Raw genomic sequence first — 23,117 nt, 5'->3', positions numbered from 1 at the left:
AGAAATAGATGAGAAATCCTGATCCACAGGCAGAGAGAGACAAAGGGCCTGGCATGGACTTTTGAATTTCAAAGCCCACTGCCAGTGATATACCTTATACAAGGCCACACCTCCTAGTCCTTCCCCTGACAGCTTGTCAACTGAGGACCAAGCATGCAACTATATGAGCCTATAGGCACCATACTCATTGAAACCACCACAGCTGCCTAGCCCTGGCAGAGATACATAAATATTCCTTTGCTGAACTCGGGTCTAATTCAATCTACTGGATCATTTTTCTACTCACCATGGGAGTGTCGGAAACTTGATTCTGTTTTTAGTTGAAGTATTCATGAGCCTTCTGCATTCAGTGTGCAGGGCAGAAGGGACCCAGCAAACAGACCTCTCTTCTCTCCTAGGAGGGAGTGTGAAAGAGAGAGAGGCTGCCAAAAGAAGGAGGGGACTGACCTAGCAACAGACAACAAACCTGGCCTCTGATGTCCCAAAGGTAAGCACTGCCCGTGTTGCCCATGTTGCCTTCACTGGAGAAAATCCCTGTAATTCTGAGTTTAGCAGTGCCTCTCATAAGCTTGAAAATATGGGAGGAACTGCCAGAGGAAGTTAAGAACTTTGTTTTAGAAGTGGAAACTTTCATCTGAGGGAGGAGGATCTTCTTAGGTGTGGCCTCTTTTAGATTTAAGGACATGCCATAGGAAACTTTTATGATCTCTAGACGATATGTTGCACGCCTGTATTCTCACACTCAGAAAGCTAAGGTAGCAGGATTTGGGTCTGGGGCCGATCTGGGCTACACAAATATTCTAGACCAGCCAGGACTACATAGTGCAACTCTGTGTCAAAATACAAACCTAAAGTCTCCGTGATTATTTCTTCACCATCTCGCCCTTCAAAGTTATTACAGCCAGGGGAGAAAAGCAGGATCTTTCTTGTTTGGATTCCCCTTTCCCCAAGGAGTGGTAAGCTGCTGCAGATGGAGAGGATGAGGGATCTGGGAAGAAAACACAGGAAGAAGTCTTTCTGAAGACCGACTTTGCAGAAGATCTTAAACATAGCAGGACCAATGTCAACATTGACCAATAGAGTCACATCTTACCTTCTTTTCTCTACTCCTTTTTTTAAAAATATTTTTTTATTTATTTTATGTATATGAGTACACCATTGCTCTCTTCAGACACACCAGAAGAGGGCATCAGACCCCATTGCAGATGGTTGTGAGCCACCATGTGGTTGCTGGGAATATGAACTCAGGACCGCTGGAAGAGCAGTTGGTGCTCTTAACCACTGAGCCATCTCTCCAGCCCTTTTCTCTACTCCTGCGCAGTGCTATTTGGGTGAAATGAAACAGTAAGCTATTAAAAGAAAAAAAAATCTACAATAGAACCTCTCTTGGGAAAACAATTTTTTAAAAGATTTATTTATTTTATATATGTGGGTACACTGTTGCTGACTTCAGACACACCAGAAGAGGGCATCAGATCCCATTACAGATGGTTGTGAGGCACCATGTGGTTGCTGGGAATTGAACTCAGGACTTCTGGAAGAGCAGTCAGTGCTCTTAACTGCTGAGCCATCTCTCCAGCCCAGGAAAACTTTTTTTTTCTTTTTTCTTTTGTTTTCTTTTCTCTTTTTCTTTTCTTTTTCTCTTCTTTTTTCTCTCTCTCCCTCTCTCCCTCTGTCTGTCTCTGTCTCTCTGTCTCTCTCCCTCGTCTCTCTCTCGTTGAGGCAGGATCTCATTCTGTAAGTCTCACCGATCCTCACTGTCCACAAACTCTGGGTGAACCTCCTGCCTTTGTTTCCTGATGCCGAATCACAGGTGTGAGCCAGCTGTGAGCCAGCGTGCCCTTCAAGAATTACTTTTGCCTGGTGTGGTAACTCACACTGGGAATTCAAGCATTCAGGAGGCTAGAGTAGGATTCCTGGAACGATGAGGCCAGCCTGTACTGCACAGTGGGTTCAAGGCCAGCAAAAAGATATGTAGCAAAACCCTGCTTTTTCTTTTTTAATAATTGTTTTTGTTAGGCCTCAGGCAGTCCAAATAACAGAAGCATTTCTGTCAGATAAAAAGCAACATTCCGGGGGAACTTGTGAAACTGGTTCCCATTTGCCAAAAGGAGTAATTTTTCTTACCTCTGGCAGATGGAAGAATACTTGGCTGTCTGTGGCACCTATTAGCATATCATGGCTGGCCTCCAGGCATCCTTAGTTTCACAAGTACCTGTTACCTGTTTCAAAGTCCTACAGCAGCATCTTAGCCTTTCCCTCCTCTGGTCTCCATTTCTTGCTATCTTGCTGTCTCCACTATTCACTCCTAGACTCTCTCCCTCTCTCCTAGCTATCACTGGCCACGTCTGGTCTGCTGGCCATGCTCAGTCTACTTTCTTTCTTTGTTCTAGACTCTTCTAGATGCCTCTGGCTAACCTCTCTCTCATATCTATAATAAAAACTTGAATCATGTCCTAGAGCAGCCTTGTCCCAGTTTCTTCCCTGTGCATAAAGTTTTTGTTTTCTTTTATCTTGAGACAGGTTGTCACACTGTAGCCCATGCGGCCTGGAACTTCTATTCTAAATCTCATTCACATCCTACTTCCTCTTTGGAATGCTTGACTAAAGACAGGACCACCCAAATATGGCTTCCAACAATTTGTTGGCTTTTTTTTTTTTTTTTTTTACATAAAAAGTTATTTAGATCTGAGTGTAGTGCCTCACACATGCAATCTTAGAATTTAGCTGACTGAGATAGGTATATTACCACAAGTTCGAGGGCTGCCTGGACTACCAGGCAAGTTCTAGTATGAGAGTCTTTTTCAAAATAGTGTAGGATTTCAGAAATCCCACTGTCCCAGAACACATTCCAGAAGGTGCACATTCCTTAGTCAGAGGACACTTGCTGGATTAACATTCAGAAGAAGAAGGGAGAGGCTGAATAACACTCCTCAGACCACAGGGGAGGGAACCCACCTGTGGGTGAGGAAGGCTTAGAGCACATAGACACATTCCAGGAGAGGGGCCCAGGATGGGAGGTGGTCAGGAAGCTGGACCCTTAATGTGATAAACCTGGGCAAACGGAAGACACTCATTGTCATAAAAATAATGTGCGAATCTGAGTGACCTAGAGACCGGACCTGGGAAGGTCAGCCTTTGTGGTTGCCCTTGTGAACTACGTATAAAAACTGCTCCCAGCTTTGGCTCGGGGTTCCTCTTGTCTGTGTACAAGGGAATGCCAGTGCACTGGTTATCATTATCATTATTATGCCTCATGTTTTTACAGCGAATCCCCTGTTCGAGTGTTTCTGAGGGAGGGTGTCCCCCGGTTTTGGATCTTTGGGTCCAACAATAGCAACAGCAAAAATATTTAATTTTGTACCTAAATACTCATATTCTTTTTATTAAAGATACATTTGTAAACGTTAGGTCCTATAAAACCTAAATCTCTGCACATGAAAATAAGAGCCAAGGATATTTTTATTTTTACTTTTAGGAAGAGAGGAAAGAAAGTCATGAGCCTCAGAGCTCTGGATGAGAAGTCTTAATGGGCAAATGAGAAAGTCTTTGACTCTGGGTTCAAGAATTCCAGTATCTTAGGTAAGAAGAAGTCAGACTGGAAGGGATTTGGTGCATTATGGTGATGAGAAGGCAAATAGAGGAGATTCCGTGCATTCTGGTTTCTGGTCATTACAGGGCTTCCATTTCTCTGTGTGTCTCCCTCAGTTCCACGCCCCTGACCCTGCCTGATCAGAATGTCTACTCATGGTCCTTCCACAGTCTCTTCTTCATAATGCAAACATTCCACTGTCTCCAGTTCTTTTGGTCTTACCCATTGTCATTTCAGTTAGCCTCCCTGAGGTGTTTTCAACTGCAAAGATCTTGCTCTTGGTAATTCCTAAATTCCAGTCCTACATAATGGTGTCCCTCCTGAGCATTTGCGTGAGTATCTTTGTGTTCGTTCGTTTGTTTGTTTGTTTATTTTAAGACAGGGTGTCTCTGTCTGGAATTCACTATGAAGACCAGGCTGGCTTAAAACTCAAAGGTCTACCTACCTACCTCCACGGTGTTAGGATAAACAGCGAGTGCCATCAGACAAGAGGTGGTACCGCACTCCTTTAATCCAGCATTCAGGAAATAGAAGAAGGCAGGTCTCTGTGAGTTCAGAGCCAACCTGGTGTAGAGTTAGTTCTAGGATAGCCATCACACAGAGAAGCCCTGTTTTGCTCTGTTTTTGGATGGGGGAGAGATATGTGCCATCTGTAGCTACAGTCCTAGGGGATCTGGCATCTTTGACCTCCAGCTTGTTTGGTTTGGTTTGGTTTTTTTTTTTCTGAGACAGTTTCTCTGCATAGCTTTGGTTATCCTGAAACTCACTCTGTAGACCAGGCTGGCCTTGAACTCATAGAGATCCACCTGCCTCTGCCTCCCAAATGCTGGGATTGAAGGCCTGTGTCTCAGCTTGTTTTTGTTCATTTGTGTTGGGAGCCGCGCTGAACACATTTGAGACAAGGTCTGTCTCTTTATGTATTCCTGCTGTCCTGGAGCTCACTATGTAGACCAGGCTGACCCCGAACTTACAGAGATCCACCTGCCTTGGCTACCCCCAAACTAAACCAGTTATTGTCATAAAAATATCAGCTATTTCTAAAATGAAGAATTTAACTAATGGCAACCTAATTATTCTTCTTTCAGCTTTATAAATAATAGCCTCACAATTTATCACTTATCAGTTCCTTATGTCTTCCCATCCACTATCAATCATTTTGTGGTTTGGTCTGGTTGGTTTGGTTTGGTTTGGTTTGGTTTGGTTTTGGAGGGGGAAGAAATCTTCCAGTGCTTACATACGGTGAGGATCTTAATATACTTCCATCCAGAAGTGGTCTGTAGATTCCCACCTTAACTTATGTTTTCTGTGCAATGACATGAACTCGCAGAAACTAAAGACTTGCATTTTCAGTTATCTTTTTTTTTTTTTAAATTTCCAGTTATCTTAAACAGATAAAACTTGCTCTTTCCATGGCTGACAACCAGGTAATTCTTCAAAGCAGCCTGACCAACACTTGCTTCTTCTCATTAGAGTCTGAAACTTTGATGAGTAAGCAGCCCTAATGAGCTAGCCTGGCAAACAGCCCTAGGGAATCCAATGCCCTCTTCTGGTCTCCTTGGGCATCTACATCTATGTGTACATAAACACACACAGGGAAACACACAAATAAAAATACAATATATATTTTTTTAATATAGCACATAACTGCTTTGGGATAAAACCAAAAGGTTAACACTTGTCATTATTATTATTATTCCGTGTGTGTGTGTGTGTGTGTGTGTGTGTGTGTGTGTGTGTATGCATGTGCACATGTTGTGTGAGCCAGAGCTTCCCCTACAGGAAAATACAGGCAGTTGTGAGCCCCCTTGCCAGGGACATGGGTACTACCATCAAACTCTGGGCCCTCTGGAGGAGCAGGTTCCCTCAGCCACCAAGCCGTCTCTCCAGCTCCTGCCTTTTGGTGTGTTTTGGTTTGGTTTGGTTCGGTTTGGTTTGACATCCAACATTCCTTTATATTAGGAAGACTTTCCTTCCTGTGACTTTTTTTTTTAATTTTTTTTTTCGAGACAGGGTTTCTCTGTGTAGTCCTGGCTGTCCTGGAACTCACTTTGTAGACCAGGCTGGCCTCGAACTCAGAAATCTGCCTACCTCTGAGTGCTGGGATTAAAGGCGTGCACCACCAATGCCCAGCCTTCCTGTGACTCTTTCAGAGACAAAATCTCATGCCTACTCTAGAAAGTAGAAGGCTACAGAGGCCAAACATTCCCTCTATGACACTCTGGCAGAAAAGATGCTGGTTCACCACCTGGCCTTGACCAGTGTAATGCCCTCACCAGAAGGGAACATGGGATGATACAAGATGACACAGTTTATAACTAGGGCTTGGTGGTAGCAATATCCAGTTGTGGCAGTGGTCCTTGGTACCAGCCATGTCTCCTGCTGTCACTGTTCTCACCAGACCCTTCCTGAGCTCTCATTGGCAAGACTTCCTCATATCTGGCTTGTCTTGGCTTCTGTTTGCTTATGAGTCTAACTATCCCTCTCGTAAACCTACTTTATTTCTTTCCAATAAATGTATTTTCCATTAATTACAGGAGACTCCATTCCCATTGCTCGAAATTAGGAGTCCTGGTTCATACAAAACGTTCCTTTGTCCTGGAGAGTGGAGAAGGGAGAGATGACATGAAGGGGGGAGGGGTTGTAACATATAGCTTTTCTGAATCCACGAACTCTTTGTTTTATGGGGAGCTAATGAAGGCTGGATTTCTTTTGCCCAGGCTGGCCTGAAAGTTACTATGTAACCCAGACTGGCCTCAAACTTGCTTTGATCTTCCTTCCTTGGCCTCCTGAGTATAGAGATTGCAGACCTGTGTAGACACCAATGAGAGTTCAAAGGAACACAGAAAGAAAGTGGGGTTGACAAGGGCCATGGATGTACATGGCTGATAAAGGCAGAGCCTGGATGACACCCAACTGTCTGAATCTCTGAATTCCAAAGTTAACCTAGTTTGGAGCTTTTGATGGTTGTTTTGAGTCAGGCTCTTACATAGCCCAAGCCGACCTCCAATCCTCCTACCTCTCTACCTCACTATGAGTTTAGAGCTTTGTCTACATAGTAAGTTTTAGGACAGCCAAGGCAACGTAGTGATGCACTATCTCAAAAACAAACAGAAGAAGAAGAAAAGGAAGGAGGAGGAGGAAGAAGAGAAGGAGGGAGGGATGAGAGGAGAGAGGGAGGAAGGCAAGGAAGGAAGAAAAGAACAAGACCAAGTGGGCTAGGAGTAAGACACCTTTAACCCCAGCACTCTTGAGGTAGAAGCAGATGAACCTCTCCTAGTTCAAGACCAGCCTGGTCTACAGAGCAAGTTCCCAGGACAGCCAGGGCTACACAGAGAAATGCTGTCTCAAAAATCCAAATGAAAAAAGAAAAAGAAAGAAAGGAACAGAATATAGATAAAACCAGATGCAGTGGCACACACCTTTAATCTCAGCACTCCAGAGGCAGAGGCAGGTGGAGCTCTGTGAATTCAAGGTCAGCCTGGTCTACACAGAGAATTCTAGGATATCCAGGTCTTTAGAGACTTTGCTTTAAAAAAAACTAAAAGATAAATATAAAAATAAAAAATAAATAAAATCAGAAATAACAAAACAGGAAAAAAAATTAGATCAAATGTGGAGAGCCTTGGAGTCTCATTGAGATTGGAGGCAATGGGTGATTGTTGATGTTACCATGACAGCAGAGAGTTTAAAGAGACAAAGATGGATTAGAGAGGAACGTAGAATGGCACAAGTGAGCAGCACAGCCCTGTACAAGCATGACACGAATGAGGAGGGACTTCATCTTTAGGAAACACTGAGAACATTGTTTTCTAAAATCCAGATGTCCACTCACCATACTCGAAGACCAAGCTGGCCTTGAATTCACTCACGTTAAAGGCATGCACCACTGTCCTGGACTAGCGCTTAAGTCTTTTATTTATTTATTTATTTATTTATTTATTTATTTTTCGAGACACGGTTTCTCTGTGTAGCCCTGGCTGTCCTGGAACTCAGAAATCCGCCTGCCTCTGCCTCCCAAGTGCTGGGATTAAAGGCGTGTGCCACCACCACCCCGGCAGCACTTAAGTCTTAATGAGAGCAAAATGGCAACAAACAGGGAGACTATGCAAGAAGTCCAGCAGGAAAGTCATCTCTATTTACAGGTGACATGATCTTGCTCCTGAAAGGTCTTAAGGAGGACACGCTAAGATCTGATACTTTTAGCAAAGTGACATAAAACAAAATCAATATACAAAATGAGTAGTTTTTCAGTATACTAACAGCACACTTGAAAAGAAAAAAAATCCCATTCGTAATAGTGGGATTTAAAAAAATAAAATTATCTGGGAATAAACCTAAGAAAGGATGCCGGGCAGTAGTGGTGCACACCTTTAATCCCAGCACTTGGGAGACAGAGGCAGGCGGATTTCTGAGTTCGAGGCCAGCCTGGTCTATAAAGTGAGTTCCAGGACAGCCAGGGCTACACAGAGAAATCCTGTCTTGAAAAACCAAAAACCAAAACCAAAACAAAAAAACTAAGAAAGGAGGTGAAGTACTGCCTCAAAGAAAACTTGAGGACATGGTAGAAGACACTAGAAAATGAAAAGACTTTCCATGATCTTGTAATGACTGGACTAATATTATGAAAATAGGTAGATTACCAAAGCAAAAGCTGTTGCTAGATCCAACATAATCCCATCAGAAGTCCAATAATATCCCACACAGAACTAGGAAAAGGATCTCATTTGGAAGCTACATCCCAGCACTTAACGGAGTCAGGGTTTTAAAGTCATCTTTCCTTATATAGTGACTATATTGGGCACTAGAAGACCAACTTAGTCTACATGAGATGTTGTTTACAACAAATAAAAATCATTTTGGGGAAAAAAAAAAAGTTGCCCACTAGTGGTGGTGCACACCTTTTATCCCAACACTTGGGAGGCAGAAGAAGGTGGATGTCAGAGTTTGAGGCCAGCCTGGTCTACAGAGTGAGTTCTAGGTCAGCCAGGGCTACACCAAGAAGCCTTGTCTCAAAAAGCAAAACAAAACAAAAAAACCCAAATAACCAGAACAACAACAAAAACAGAACCATTTGGAAAGAGAAAACAGAATACTTCAAAGTGGGGGAGGGGGATGAGATTGCCATTACAAAACTTATTACTTTGTATGGTAATCTCAAAACTAATGAAAGATAGGGAAAGAGTAAGGAATCATTGCAATTTAGACCACAAGGGAAGCACATAAACTTGTTTGGAAAGACTGCATTAGAAAGGATACTGTGTATGTGTGGCTGGCCTCTGTACACTGAAGTGAAGCAGACATTTACCCTGCTGTCTTCTTCTGACCATCAGGAGGAGCTCCAGGACAGCTTTATCTTAAACTCTAAGGCTCTGGTTCCTTTGGGGAGAGCTAAGATATAATTTCATCCTCTTTATACTGTTCAAAGCTTGATTCAGCACCTCACAATCCCAAAGTCCCAATTAGGATTTGGTTTTCTTTTCTTTTTTCTTTTTCTTTTTTTCTCTGAGATAAGGTTTCTCCGTGTAGCCCTGGCTGTCCTGGAACTTGCTCTGTAGACCAGGCTGGCTTCTATCTGCCTGTCCCTGTCTCCTGAGTGCTGGGATTAAAGGTGCACACCACCACTGCTCAGCTTCTGGGTTGTTTGTTTGTTTGTTTGTTTGTTTGTTTTAAATGCTTGGTGGTTGTTATTTTGCTCTTGTTTTTAAGATTTAAAAAAGTGTCAATTGAGGCTGGAGAGATAACTCGGTTAAGGGCACTGACTGCTCTTCCAGAGGTCCTGGGTTCAATTCCCAACAACCACATGGTGGCTCACAACCATCTGTAATGGGATCTGACGCCCTCTTCTGGTGTGTGTAAAGACAGAACACTCATATAGAATAAATAAATAATTTTATTTTTAAAAAAGTGCCAGGCAATGGTTGCACAGGCCTTTAATTCCAGCATTTGGGAGACAAAGGCAGGGAGAGCTCTGTGAGTTCAAGACCATCTTGGTCTACAAAGTGAGTTCCAATCAAAGCTACACAGAGAAACCCTGTCTCAAAAAAAATTAACAAACAAACAAAGCATTAGCATGTGTATTGTGCCATGCAAATACAAGCGAATGCTGGCACAGGCTCATACCCATAGTGCTTACATGGAGGTCAGAGGACAAGTTTGTGGAGCCCATATTCTCCTTCATGTGGAGGACTGCGCTCAAGTCACTAACTAGGTCTGTGTATTAGTGCCTTTACCTGCTGTGCTACCTTACCACCCTGACTTTTGTTACCCTTGTTTAGTTTTTGTTTTGCTTTATTTTAACTATTGCTCAAATGGAAAGAAATGCTAACTTCTTGTACTATAATGGGAGAGAATGGAGAGGTTTGTGTTTTGTTTATAACTATCTGTTTTGGTTGGGGTTTTTGGTGGTTTTTTGTTGTTGTTTTTGAGACAGGGTCTCATGTAGCCCCAGCTGGTCTCAAGCTCACAAGGTAGCTGAGGATGACCCCTGACCCTCATGTAGGCTCACACCACTGCTCAGATCAGAGATTTCTCAAACAAGCCTTTAACTTTACCTATGTGTGACCAGAAAGCCGGTTAGCCCTCTCTGTCACAGACCGTTCCTTGGCAGTTTCCATTTCAGGTTGAAGTTTTTGATCTGTTTGGAGTTAGTGGTTTGTACACAGTGATAGGGGTTTAAATACATTCATCTGCATGTGGACATCCAGGTTTGTCAACACCGTTGGCTGGAGATGCTTTCCTTTTTTTTGTTTTTTTGTTTGTTTGTTTGTTTTTTGAGACAGGGTTTCTCTGTATAGCCTTGGCTGTCCTGGAACTCACTCTGTAGACCAGGCTGGCCTCGAACTCAGAAATCTGCCTGCCTCTGCCTCCCAAGTGCTGGGATTAAAGGCGTGTGCCACCACTGCCCGGCTGGAGATGCTTTCTTTTTTCAGCTTATATTTTTGGAATCTTTGTCAGATTAAGTGGCTGAAGTAATGTGTATTCTGTTGGTCTTCATGTCTGTTTTTGTGCCTCTACCAGACTCTTTTATTACTCTGGCTCTGTAATATATCTCAAGAACTGGAATTGCAATTCTTCCAGCATTGGTTTCTGCTCAAGATTGTCTTCACTCTCCAGGGTCTTTGTATACATTGTCATATAACGTTTAGGGTAGTATCCTGTGAAGAAAGAGGTGAAGAACGTAATGAGGGTTGTATTGAATCTGTCATAGCTATAGGTAGGATGTTGTTTTCACAGTTATGCCAATCCATGAGCAGGGCATGTCTTCCCATTGTCTGGTGTCCTTATTTCTTTCTTCAGAGGTCTAAAGTTTTCATTGCAGAGGTCCTTCACTTCCTTGGTTAGGTTTATTCCTACATATTTTATTTTCTTTGAGATTGTTGTAAATGGGAGACTGTCCATGACCATCTCTGTATTTTTATTGGTGGTATATAAAAAAGCTACTGATTTCTGCACGTGGATTCTATCCCCTACTATGTTGCTGACTTGCTGAAGTTGTTTATCATTTCTAGAAGTCCTCTGGTAGAATTTTGGGGATCTCTAATACACAGCATCATATCATCTGTAAATAGCAAGAGTTTTACTACTTCTTTATTTGTGTCCCTTGAGTTTCCTTCTCTTCCTTATTGCCCCAGCTAGCTTCTCAAGCCCAATATTGTCTTGTTCCTGGTTTCAATGGATTGCTTCAAGCTTTTCAAGGTTTAGGAAAATGTTGGTTGTGCCTTTCACATACCTAGCTTTTATTGTGTTGAGGTATGTCTCCTTCTAGCCTGAACCCTGTCAAGATGCACTAGTAAGTGAAAAGGGTAAAACGCAAGAGTATCTACAGTCTACAAGGAAAAAAAAAAAAAAGATGCCCTGTGGCTGTAATCCCAGCACCAGGAGGCCAAGATTCCACATCTATAATCCCAGCACTTGGGAAGTGGAGACAGGAGGCTCAGTGTTTCAAGGTCATCCTCAAATACAAAGTGAATATTTATCTCAGACTATGAGAGACTGGGTCTATCTATTTATCTGTCTGTCTGTCTGTCTGTCTGTCTGTCTGTCTATATACCACAACCCTTGGCTTTTGTCTGATACCTGGAGTTGACAGTCTCATTTTAATAGCTTTTTACTATGTTTTGTCAAAGCAGATTTTTTTGTTGTCACCATCCTTGCTTAGAACATTTGATTACCACAATGGCATACTTGATTATATATTTTTTTTCTCATGTTTTTATGATGTTAAAGCTTGAACCCAGGGCTTTGTACCTTCAGGCAAACACTCTGGCACTGAGCAGTTCCTTAAATACTTACCATTTTTTGTTTAGGGTAACCTTGAACAATTCCTTCTGCCTCTGTCTCCCAAACCCTTGGATTAGAGCCACAGGCCAGAACATCTAGTTTTTCTGTAATGGTTCTGAGGATCGGATGAAGGTTCTTGTGCAGCTGAGCAAGTGTTCCACCGCTGAGGTTCATCCCCAACCCACAGAGTATTCATTTTTTAAAGACTCTCTCTCTCTCTCTCTCTCTCTCTCTCTCTCTCTCTCTCTCTCTCTCTGTGTGTGTGTGTGTGTGTGTGTGTGTGTGTATCTGTACAGGTATATGTAAAGGCCAGAGTTAGATGTATCGGAATGTTTTTCTCAGTTGCTTCTTTACCTTATTGTATTGGTTTTTTGTGTGTTTTGTTTTGTTTTATTTTGAGTCAGGGTCTCTCTGCATAGCTCTGGCTGTCCTGGAACTCTCTGTATAGACCAGGCTGACCTCAAACTCACAGAGATTCACCTGCCTCCTGAGTGTGGGATTAAAAGCATGCACTAACACACACAGCTTCTACCATTGTTTTTAATGTTTTTGTTTGGTTGGTTTGGTTTGGTTTTTCAAGACAGGGTTTCTCTGTGTAGTCCTGGCTGTCCTGGAACTCAATCTGTAGACCAGGTTGGCCTCGAACTCAGAAATCCGCCTGCCTCTGCCTCCCAAGTGGTGGGATCAAAGGTGTGCGCCACCACTGCCCGGCTTTTAATTTGTTTAAAAAATGTATTTTATTTTATGCACAAGAGAGTTTTGCTAACATGCATATCTATGGTCTATGCACTACCTGAGTGCCTGGTGCCCATGGTCAAAAGAGGGATTTAGATTCTCTAGAACTGGAGTCACACAGACAGTTGTGAGCTGCCGTGTGGGTTCAGGCACTGGAAGCAGGGTCTTCTGCAAGAACAATACTCTTTACCACTGAGCCATCTCTCCAGCCCTATCTTAGCTTTTTGAAATAGTGTCTTTCACTGAACCTAGAGGTAGCCATTTCAGGTAGACTGGGTGGCCAAGGAGACTCCAAGATCTGTCTGTCTCCTTCCCCTAGCAGCATGGTTACAGGTACCAGCGACTGGCTTTAATGTGAGTGCTGGGCATCTGAACTCAATGCCTCATACTTGCACAAGAAGCACTTTAACCCACTGATCCATGCCCCCAGGACCTCTCAACTTACTTTAATCAAGATTTAGGGAAGCCTAAAGTGTATGTTTATCTTGTGTCAACATAGAGATTTGGCTATCGGGCTTTGAAGGTGAGAGGCACTGTTGTAATCAGTGCCAGCAGGGATTGTAACAAACACTGGCGAGATAATGCCTAGGACTAAAAGACTGATTCTGCAATCCCTATGCCTACCAACTCCTTTCAAAGGGCATCATGTGTTTCAGAGGAAGCAGGTGCACTGAGGATGCCTGGAGGCTATTGTACCCAATAAGGAGTCATTCCAGGTTAGGATAAGAGGCCTGTTGCTGTGAAATCTAAGGAACACAAACCCTGTATGCCCAACTCTCTTATCTCCCTGATACTGAGATTAGAGGCTTGTGAGATTTCGTCCTGTTTAGTTACTGCTATTTGGAAAGGGTCCTCAATGACTGTACAGAATGAAGATTAACATTGCTCAAAAACCCCACAGATATCTCCACTCAAACACCACCAGCTTTAAGCAGAGTATAGCCAGGTCAACTCATTGTAGCCACACTTAGTCTACTAACTCAGAAACACTTCTTCCAACTTCTCTCTCCTCCCTGGAGGTGCTTGGGCCTCAGGGGAGAGAAGAGCTATGAAAGCCTTAATTATCTGTAAAACCAAAAAAATTTAAAGCATTAGGCTATTGCGTTTTTAAAAATATTTCCATAGATACATAATTGGCACACTGTCTAAATCATCCACACTCTATAAATAAATCATGGTCAACACATTCATCACGATTTACATCTTGATAGATGCAAAAGGCAACACCGGCTTTTTGTTTGTTCAGTTTTGGATCTTTTGTTGTTGTTTTTGCTTTTGTTGTTGCTGCTGCTGTTGTTTTTGGTTTTGGGTTTTCAGGACAGGATTTCTCTGTGTAGTCCAGGCTGTCCTAGAACTCACTTTGTAGGCGAGGCTGGCCTGAAAGTCACAGATATCCACCTTCCTCTGCCTCCTGAGTACTGGGGTTAAATGTGTGTGCCACCATCGCCTGCCCAGAACCCCTGTGTCTTTAACTGTAATCTTAGCAATAATTATTCTGCTCTCTGATTCTTTAGATTTCTCCATTCTAGAGTTTTTATTTTATTTTTTGTTGACATATAAATAAATAGCCTAAACTAGGCTCAGAATTATACAATATTCTGGGTTTGGCTTTGGTTTTGTAACTGTCTTTCACTTATCATATTGCATTAGATATCTATCTAAGGGTCTAGTATTTATTTGTTTGTTTTATTTTATGCATATAAGTGGTCTATCTGCATGTACACTGGCCGGCCAGAAGAGGGCATCATATCTTATTATAGATGGTTGTGAACTGCCATATGATTGCTGGAAATTGAACTCAGGACCTCTGGAAGAGCAGCCTATGCTCTTAACTGCCATCTCTCCAGCCCCAGACATTCATCTAAGTTATATCTATATAGGTGGATGACTTTGAACTCCTGTCTTCACCTCTGAGGTTCTCAGGTTACAGACATGTGCTAACCTGGACCAAATGAGTTACATCACCAACCAGCTTCGGGAATTGTTTTGATGGGTTATTTGTTTTTCTTTTTAAAGTTTATTTTTTTTTTATAATTTCATAGATCTATATATTGTATTTTAATTATATGCAGCTACCTTCTTGAGGCCTTCTTTCCCATCATCTGCACCTCTTCATCTAGTCTCCCTAATACATTCATGCCTTATGTATATGTATGTTTATACAAGTTTGTATGAGACCCATTGAGTTTAACTAAAGCTGCTTCTGTGAGCATTAGAGGAAGATTATTTACTAGGACCTTCACTTAGCAACTTCTAACTGCCATTATCTCCTCAGTGAGGGTGGGCTTCATGAACCTCTCCCCATGTATGATGGTACTGATGAACACAGTCTCATTTGATCTTGGCAGATGACCACAATCTAGAACAATGACTTCAATAGTCATCCCATGTTCAAAGGCCAGCCTTCCTTCCTGTCCTCTGGCTCTTATGTTCTGAGGCTCATCTTCCAGTGTTCTCTGTGCCTTGAGGGGGCAATATAGGCACTATACAGTGCCTAGTCACTAAACAGTCATTTTCTGTTAGTGCTTTGATCAGTTGAATCTCTGCAATAACCACAAACCACCACAAAATGAGGCTTCTTCTCCAACACTGAGAGGAGCACTAACCCATGAGCATAAACATAAATGTGGTCTGATGGGCACAACAAGTCTGTAAACAAAACAACAGTAATAGCATTTATGCTAGGGTCTATGATGTCTCCAGTTACAGGACACTGACCAGTTTTATAGTACCAAGCATAAATTCCCTCTTGCGGATTGTGCCTCAAGTTTAATCAGAAAGTGATCTGTTACCCCTCTAACAATCATACCAAACCACGACAAATTGTACCTTGCAGTTTGGTTGTGCAGTACACAGGATCTCATAAATGGGTAAAACATAAAACTCGTTTAATGTGTATGAATGTTTGCCTACATTTAAGTGTGTGTGTTGGGTGTGTGCTTAGACTTTGTAGAGGTCAGAAGACAGTGTTGTACTCCCCAGAACTGGATTTGTACGTGTTTGTCAGCTGCCCAGTGGGTGCTCTGTGAGTACAGAGACCCAGTTTCTCTGCAAAGGCAATAATGCTCTCAACCACAGATGCACTTTTTGGTAACTCCCCACAACCCCATCAGCAGGCATAGCACCTTCTGACATTATGAAAGATAGCCAGCAAGGAGGAAGTTTCCATTTCAATTTCCATTGATTATGTTTTATAGTGATAAGTATCTCTAGTGCGATCAGTTTTTACCATCTAGATCTGGTGGGTAATCAAATTTAGCCCTGGCTGCTGGCCTTGAACACTTGGAGATCCTCTTGCCTGTGCCTCTTGAGTGCTGGAATTAAAGGCATGCAATGTGGCTGGCTCAATAATACCTTTTTTTTTTTTTTTTTTTTTTTTTTTTTTGGTTTTTTGAGACAGGGTTTCTCTGTGTAGTCCTGGCTGTCCTGGAACTCACTCTGTAGACCAGGCTGGCCTCAAACTCAGAAATCCACCTGCCTTTGCCTCCCAAGTGCTGGGATTAAAGGCGTGCGCCACCACCGCCCGGCAATAATACCTTTTAAAAAATGTTTCTGTTTTTATTTTTGTGTATGCCATGTATGTTTGGTGTCCATGGAGATCAGAGGGAATTATATCACTTAAAGCTTATAGGCATCCGACCAGGTTCTGGGAACCTAGTTCAGTCCCTATGGAAGAGTAGCAGGTGTTCTTAGCCACTGAACCAAACCCAGCTGTGTTACCTAAACTAGTAACATAAGATGGTTACTATCATTTGTTCCAATCAGTGGGTACTATACTGTCATTCTCAACTCTTGATGAAAAATCATGTAAATCCAGAGATCATTTCAATTATTAAAACATAGTTCACCAGGGCTAAATTTGATTACCCACCTGGTCAGATGCCTATAAGCTTTAAGTGATATAATTCCCTCTGATCTCCATGGACACCAACATACATGGCATACACACAAATAAAAACAGAAACATTTTTTAAAAGGTAATATTGAAGCCAGGCAAGGTGCATGTCTTTAATTCCAACACTCAAGAGGCACAGGCAAGAGGATCTCCAAGTGTTCAAGGCCAACCAGGGCTACAGAGTGAGATCCTGTTTCAAAGAAAAATTATACAAATTATGTACAATAGGTAGTCTAGGAATCAAAAGAAAAGTTATGGAGGAATATGGAATTAGCGTGTTTAGGATTTTTTGGTTCTTGTTTTCGAGACAGGCTCACTGTGTAGTTCCAGCTGGCCTAGAGCTTTCGGTATAGACCAGCTGGCCTTGACCTCACAGAGATCCACCTGCTTCTGCCTGCTGAGTGCTCAAATCAAAGATATGCACACTGCCATTCCTGCAAAGAGGAATACATAGATAGACCTTCATGGCTTTTTTTTTCAACCCTAGGACCCTTTAGTCTTCCACACACTGAGAATGCAAACTTATTTGCACTCTTTTTTTTTCTCTAGAAATATGACAAATCTGAAGCTATCCCTGTGGAGGTAGCTGTGTCTGGAAGACAGTAAGAGATGTGTGTCCTCACAGAAGATTCCAACATGTCCAATGGCATCGATGTGGACAAAGGCTTTGCCATTGCCTTTGCTGTCCTTGTGTTTGTGTTCCTAATAGTGATGGTTTTTCGGTGTGTAAAGTTGGTGAAGAATCCCTATGAGGTCACCTCTACAACCACAGCTCCGCCTCTGAATTGAAGTACCATCAAACCTGGTGGTCTCCTCTTACAAGAGACTTGCAATCTTTTTACTGACCCCTGCTTCTCCTTCACCTCTTAAATACCAGGACTACAAAGAATGCTCCATCACAATATTCAAAATCTTTTATGTTGATGTGTATGATCCAGACTTTATATTCCCTTACCTCTGTATTTCTCAACCTTGCCATCCCGTGTTCTATAACAAGCATGTAAGAGTCAAGTATCTCGCCAGAGAGAAAGCTCGGGCAATATTTCATTGTTCTTTTTCAGGAAATCCATTACTAAAGTTGAACTTATTGACTAGACTAAGACTATGAGTTTCAATTGTTCTGTATCTAAAGTCCCTGGAATAAAATACTGGATCTTAACGATGTAATGTAACATTATACTATGCTTGGTGAGGCCCATCTGAAACTAGATGCTGACTAGGACACGGCCAAATTTATTTGTTCCATAAGGTAAGCAGAAGTGGCAAGCATCTGACAAGACCTATTCAGGGTATCAAATCTGATTTCTTTGGGTAGAGCTCTATGCTACAGGTAGTCTAATATGCCTGAAGTAAGTACCCCGGTCTCTGTCAGCCAAAGTTCCCTCAGATATAAAGTAATATGAGTGGGCAGAGCGGAGCTCCAAAAGGTAGGTATTCATACCCTAATCCCTGAATGCTAGAGACATGCTCTGATTTGGGAAAAGCCTTTAAAGGAAATCAAGACTCTTAAACCCACCTATAATTCCAGCATGTGGGAGTCAGAGGTAGGGACTGTTGTGTATTTTTAGCATGGGTCATACAGTGATTTCAAAGGAGATGGGTGGTCAGGGTCATACAGTGATTTCAAAGGAGATGGGTGGTCAGGGGGAAACCACATCAATATGAAGATGGTGACAGAGATTTGAGTTGTGCAGACACAAGACAAAAACTGCCAGAATCTGAAAGAGATGTGGAACGATTGTCTCCTGGGGCCATTAGTTGTATGGCATCACCAACAACTTCAGTGTGGACTTCTTTACTTGATGTTAGTCAAATGGCCAAGAAGCTATTTGGTTGGCAATTTCTACTCTCCAGAACATGAGAGAATACACTTCTATCTCTACACCACGAAGTGATTGATGGCAATCACAAGAAGCTGATAACTCTGACTATCATCAGTTTTCCAAAGACCTTTGTATGTGTGTGTGTGTTTGTTTATTTGTTTGTTTTGAGGCAGGGTTTCTGGCTGCTCTGGGCCATAAGAGCTCTGCCTTACTTTGCCAACCAAGCTAGCTTTGAACTCACAGAGAACTGCCTGCCTCAGCCTCCGGAGTACGGGGACTGAAGGTGTGCACCACCACACCTGGCTTGAGAGTGTTTTTGACAAAAAGGAAATTATAAGTCTCCACTGTCCAAAGTATGAGGTTAAAGAAGCTGAAGAGTGGGTCAACAGCTGCTGGCAAGGAAGTCGACACGGGAAATTACTGGAAAGACAGGGGCATCTGGCCAGCTGAACCTGAACAAGAGTTATTCTAAGAAGGATTGGCTCTATTGTAGCATTGATGGAGAATGAAACTGGTTGTGTCCAGCCACACCCACCAACTACTCTAGACAACGTAAGCTACCCTGTGAGTGGGAATTGAGAGCCATCATCTTTGGATGTAAGTGGAGTATATCACCTGGCATCAGCAAGCAGTCACCTCAAAGGAAATGTGAGTTTATGGAGTCCTGCTGGGCAGAGCTACACACTGCAGTAGTCAACCCTCCACATCCCAGGATTCAATCAACTGTGCATAAAAAAGAGTCAGAAAAATAAAAATCACATAGTTTCTAATATGGTCACACAAACCTATAATCTCAGTACCTAGGAGCCAGAGGCAGGAAGATCTGAAGTTCAAGTCAACATGGACTACCAGAGCCCCACTTTTAAAAAGAGAGAAAGCATTGTATCTATATTAAGCAAGTACAAATTGTCTTTTCTTGATTTTTTTCTAAGCAATGCAGTACAGACTACATATATAGGCTCTATATTGTACTGGGTATTAACAAGTAATATAGAGATGATCTGGAGTATACAGGATGATCGGGCTGCAGAGATGACTCAGTGGTTTATAGTTCTTCCTGTTCGTCCTGAAGATCCAAATTAGGTGCCAAGCACCCATGAAGGTATGCTCACAACTTCCTGTCACTTCAACTTCAGGGAATCAGATGTCCTCTTCTAGCCTCCCTGGCCATGTGCACACATGCAAAGGCATGTACACAGATGGACACATGACACATGCATGCATGCATGCACACATGCCATATAGTCACACACACATACTCCCTCACATACAGACATGGCATACATTCACACACATATACGCAAACACTCACAAAAGCATATATAGAAAATAATTTTCTATCTTAAAAAAGTGTATATAAAATGAGGTTGGGTCATATAGGTCATTGATAAAGTGCTTGCCTAGCCCACACAAAGCCCAGTTAGATCCTGAATAAACATGACATGCTGGTCTATAATTACAGACATTTGGGAAGCGGAGACAGGAGAATTAGAACTGCACCTACATAAAGAGCCAGTATTGGAGCATACACCTATAATCCCAGCACTGAATAGGCAGAGAGAGGAAGACTCCTTGGGCTAAATCTAGCCACTCGGATGAGCTCTAGGTACACTGAGAGAGCTTGTCTGAAGAAGTAAGGTAGGTAGCAGCAGAGACAGACCAGGTTCTTACATTTTAACCTCCCTTCTAGCCCTACTACCCACCAGGTAATGGAAAAGAAAGGATGGGGGGGGCGGGGTGGGAAGTGTACCTGTTTAGAAAGGGTTCTTTGGAGCAAATCCCATCTGCATTGTCAGGAAATCAGCAGTTCAGTTCACAGGTCAGCAGTGGCAGCTCGATCCACTCACAAACATGTCATGGACACACCAGCAGTCCAATTCAGTAGTGTTGGGATGCAGTAGCAGTGGCAACGACCCTGCAGGAACAATCAGGTCTCAGCTGTATGAGTCAGCAGGAAAGACCAGGGCCAACAGGAACACCAGGAAAAGTTCTTGACTGCGCCTTTCTCAGTGAAGTGGAGCAAAGTTCAGCAAAGACGTGAGACCAAGTGTTTAGCTCTGCAAGCACACCTAGCTCAACCTGCAGAACTGTTGAGTCTTATTTATACTCTCTCCAAACATCACAGGTCTGCCACACATCTTTCCTCAGCATATGAGTCTGTCTCAGCTGACATCACTCAGCCACTCCTCCAGGCCAGAGTCTGCAGAAGCAGCAAGAAGCCTCAGCACACCACCAGAAGTTTGTGGTGTGTGTGTGTGTGTGTGTGTGTGTGTGTGTCTCTATGGAGTCCTGACAAATGGAGCTCAACTACACAATGTAAGACAGACCAATGCATGTGTGTCCTTAGCAAAGAATCCTTTATCATGTGTCCTTTCACGTGCTTGTTTAGCAGAACACCCTTTCACCACTTCCGTGATACGTTCCTTCATCTGTCTGCTTTAGTAAAACATCCTTTCACCTGTGTCCACTTCATGTGTTTGTCCCAGCAAAACACCATCCAACACAACTGATTTTCTAAAGCACCCTTAAGTTTCCACTTCAGGCAGATGATGACCTCTGATTTCCACACATATACAAAAAAAGGGGGTGGGGGCATATTAGCACACACATGGACACACATAGACATATAAACAGACACGTTAAAAACAATAAAGCATATAGGAGGTTGTATACAGATACATGCAAACATCATGCCATTTTCCATGAGAGACTTGAGCACACACGGGTTTGGTTATAGACGAGGTTCCTGGAACACGGTCTACTTGTACACTGAGAGTAACTCCTGTCCTCTTGTCATGATTTCACAATGATCCTGCGTACTGAGCTCGGCCTATCAGGCTTGGATGAAGACTTCTTATCGTCTGCGCCCTTTAAAGGTTTTATATTTATCAATTCACTTCATGTATATGTGTATGCACATGTGCACACACACGTGGCATCTGTAGAAGTCAAAGGACAGCTTGCAGGAGTTAAAGCTTCTGTCTTTCAATCATGCAAGTCTCAGAAAACAATCTCAAGTGTCAGGCTTGGTACTGAGTGTCATTGCCCACGGAACCATCTCGCTGACCCATGTTCTGCTCTCTGGGGTTTTTAGTTCCCTAGACTTCAGTCAACCATGATCCAAAACTATTAAATGGAAAATCTCAGAAGTAAAGAATCCATACACTTTCAGTTGCATGCCATTTGAGTAGTGTGATGGCATCCGATTCCTCCCTACTGGGTTGGGGCAGTATAAAGCATCCTTCCCCAGCATGTCCAGTGTGAACTTGCACACGTGTGCAGGAGCTATCTCATTATGCTCCAGTCCCACATTCCTTATTTTATGCAATAGGAGCCTCAAAGCCCAAGGCTGATCATGCTGGCAACTTGAATGTGCTGAGCAAACCCACAAAGTGCTTTCCTGCTCTCTCTCCCTTCTTTCAGCAGAGTTTGAGATTTTATTATACTATTTTAATATAGACTCAAGCAGGAGGGTTAGGAGAAAGAGAGACACTTGGGAGAAAGTAAGACGTAAAGAGAGCTTGTCTGTGGGCTTCTCAAAGATGAGTTGTGATTTTTTTTTTTTTTCTTTCAGCATGGGGAGTGGGTATGGGGTGGTTGGGTCTTGCCTGGCTTTCAGCTCAGACTCAGTTATCCTCCTATCTCAGCTCTCCAAGTGCTGGGACCACAGGGATAAATGAAAGATTCTAAAGGATTTCAACTGCAGTGGTGTGGATTTTGCTGGAAGCCAAAGGCCTCTTCCCTTGGGGACAGTATCTCTGTAATAGTTTAGTGAGACTGCCCTTTAAGTGCCTCCCCCATCCCCCAACTGCTTCTTACAGTTCTGAGGCTCAAACTCAGAATTTTCACATGCAAGACAAGTGTTTACAATTGGACTGCACCTCAAGCCCACCTTCCCACACTGAAGTACATGCTGTAAGTAGTACAAAGCCAAGTCTTCTCCACTAATAAAGAGGACCTAGATACTGAGAGCTCAGCGGTTAAGAGCATTTGCTGCTCTCACAGAGGACACAGGATCAGCACAGTTTGCCCAGAACAGCGCACAGCCATCTTTAACTACGGCTCCAGGAAATGCAGTCCCTCTGGCTTCTGCAGACACGTGCACTCAGGTTCATCTACATATAATCTATAAAAATAATAAATATAATTTTTTTTAAATTTGTTTTTTTGAGAACAGGGTTTCACTATGTAGCTCTGGCTGTCCTGAAATTCACTCTGTAGACCAGGCTGGCCTCAAACTCACAGAGATCCACCTGCCTCAGCCCACCTGTTGCTGTGATCAGATGTGTGACACCACTGCCCAACTTCATAAAAATGAATCTTAAAAAAAATTTAAATATGTATCTTAGATTTTTAAATTTTATTTCACGTGCATGAGTATCAGTGTTTTGACTCCATGTATGTCCATGTACCATCTGTGTACCTGGTGCCACCTGGGGTCAAAAGAGGGCGTTATATATCCTAGAACTGAAGTTATAGATGGTTGTGGGCTGCCATGCAGGTGCTGAGAACCGAACCTAGGTCCTCTGTCAGTGCTCTTATTTTTTGAGTCCCAGTTAAAGATTTTAAAAAGAAAGAACTCATAGGATAAGGTTATCTAACATCTCTGATAAGAATGATTCCTCAGTTCAGAAATTGTAATAATTGTTCTATTATATTAATTATGAATAGTGATCTCTTCTGTGCTTAATTTACAACCTATTCATTATAGGTGCATGCTTTAGTTTCTTTTTCTGTTGCTAGGATAAAATACTCTGATCAAAGCAACTGAAGGGAGAAAGGGTTTATGTTA

At 42.6% G+C, this 23,117-nt stretch overlaps 1 protein-coding gene and 1 long non-coding RNA gene across 6 annotated transcripts in view; one reads left to right on the top strand and one right to left on the bottom strand.

Annotated features, from left to right (window-relative positions):
* LOC143442058 (uncharacterized) overlaps positions 1 to 20,574 on the bottom strand; it is a 32,764-nt gene extending 12,190 nt beyond the window's left edge. Inside the window, exons 1-3 of one of the 3 annotated variants that reach the window (XR_013109950.1) lie at positions 20,076 to 20,574; positions 849 to 988; positions 287 to 394 (exon numbers count right to left, since the gene is read on the bottom strand). This is a non-coding gene — a long non-coding RNA (uncharacterized LOC143442058). The remainder of the gene's footprint in view (positions 1 to 286; positions 395 to 848; positions 989 to 20,075) is intronic. The other 2 variants (XR_013109949.1, XR_013109951.1) reach the window with 2 other exon arrangements.
* Ctxnd2 (cortexin domain containing 2) lies at positions 8 to 17,661 on the top strand. Of its 3 annotated transcripts, none has more exons than XM_076932922.1 (2): positions 8 to 487; positions 17,052 to 17,661. In XM_076932922.1, exon 2 carries the CDS (start codon positions 17,112 to 17,114, stop codon positions 17,289 to 17,291), a length of 180 nt encoding a protein of 59 aa, XP_076789037.1. In that variant the 5' UTR covers positions 8 to 487; positions 17,052 to 17,111; the 3' UTR covers positions 17,292 to 17,661. The 3 variants fall into 3 exon arrangements, with proteins under 3 accessions (XP_076789037.1, XP_076789038.1, XP_076789036.1); XM_076932923.1 differs by lacking the exon at positions 8 to 487 and adding an exon at positions 3,477 to 3,582; XM_076932921.1 differs by lacking the exon at positions 8 to 487 and adding an exon at positions 3,623 to 3,924.
* Positions 20,575 to 23,117: the final 2,543 nt, after the last annotated feature.

The sequence above is a fragment of the Arvicanthis niloticus genome, chromosome 4 (assembly GCF_011762505.2).
Source record: "Arvicanthis niloticus isolate mArvNil1 chromosome 4, mArvNil1.pat.X, whole genome shotgun sequence".
Classification (NCBI taxonomy): Eukaryota; Metazoa; Chordata; class Mammalia; order Rodentia; family Muridae; genus Arvicanthis; species Arvicanthis niloticus.
Note: the sequence above shows the minus strand (reverse complement) of the source record. Positions and strands in the feature narration are given on the sequence as shown.

Coding starts and splice junctions, on each gene's coding strand:
- Ctxnd2 (XM_076932922.1), top strand. CDS start 17,112: ATGTGTGTCCTCACAGAAGATTCCAACATGTCCAATGGCATCGATGTG.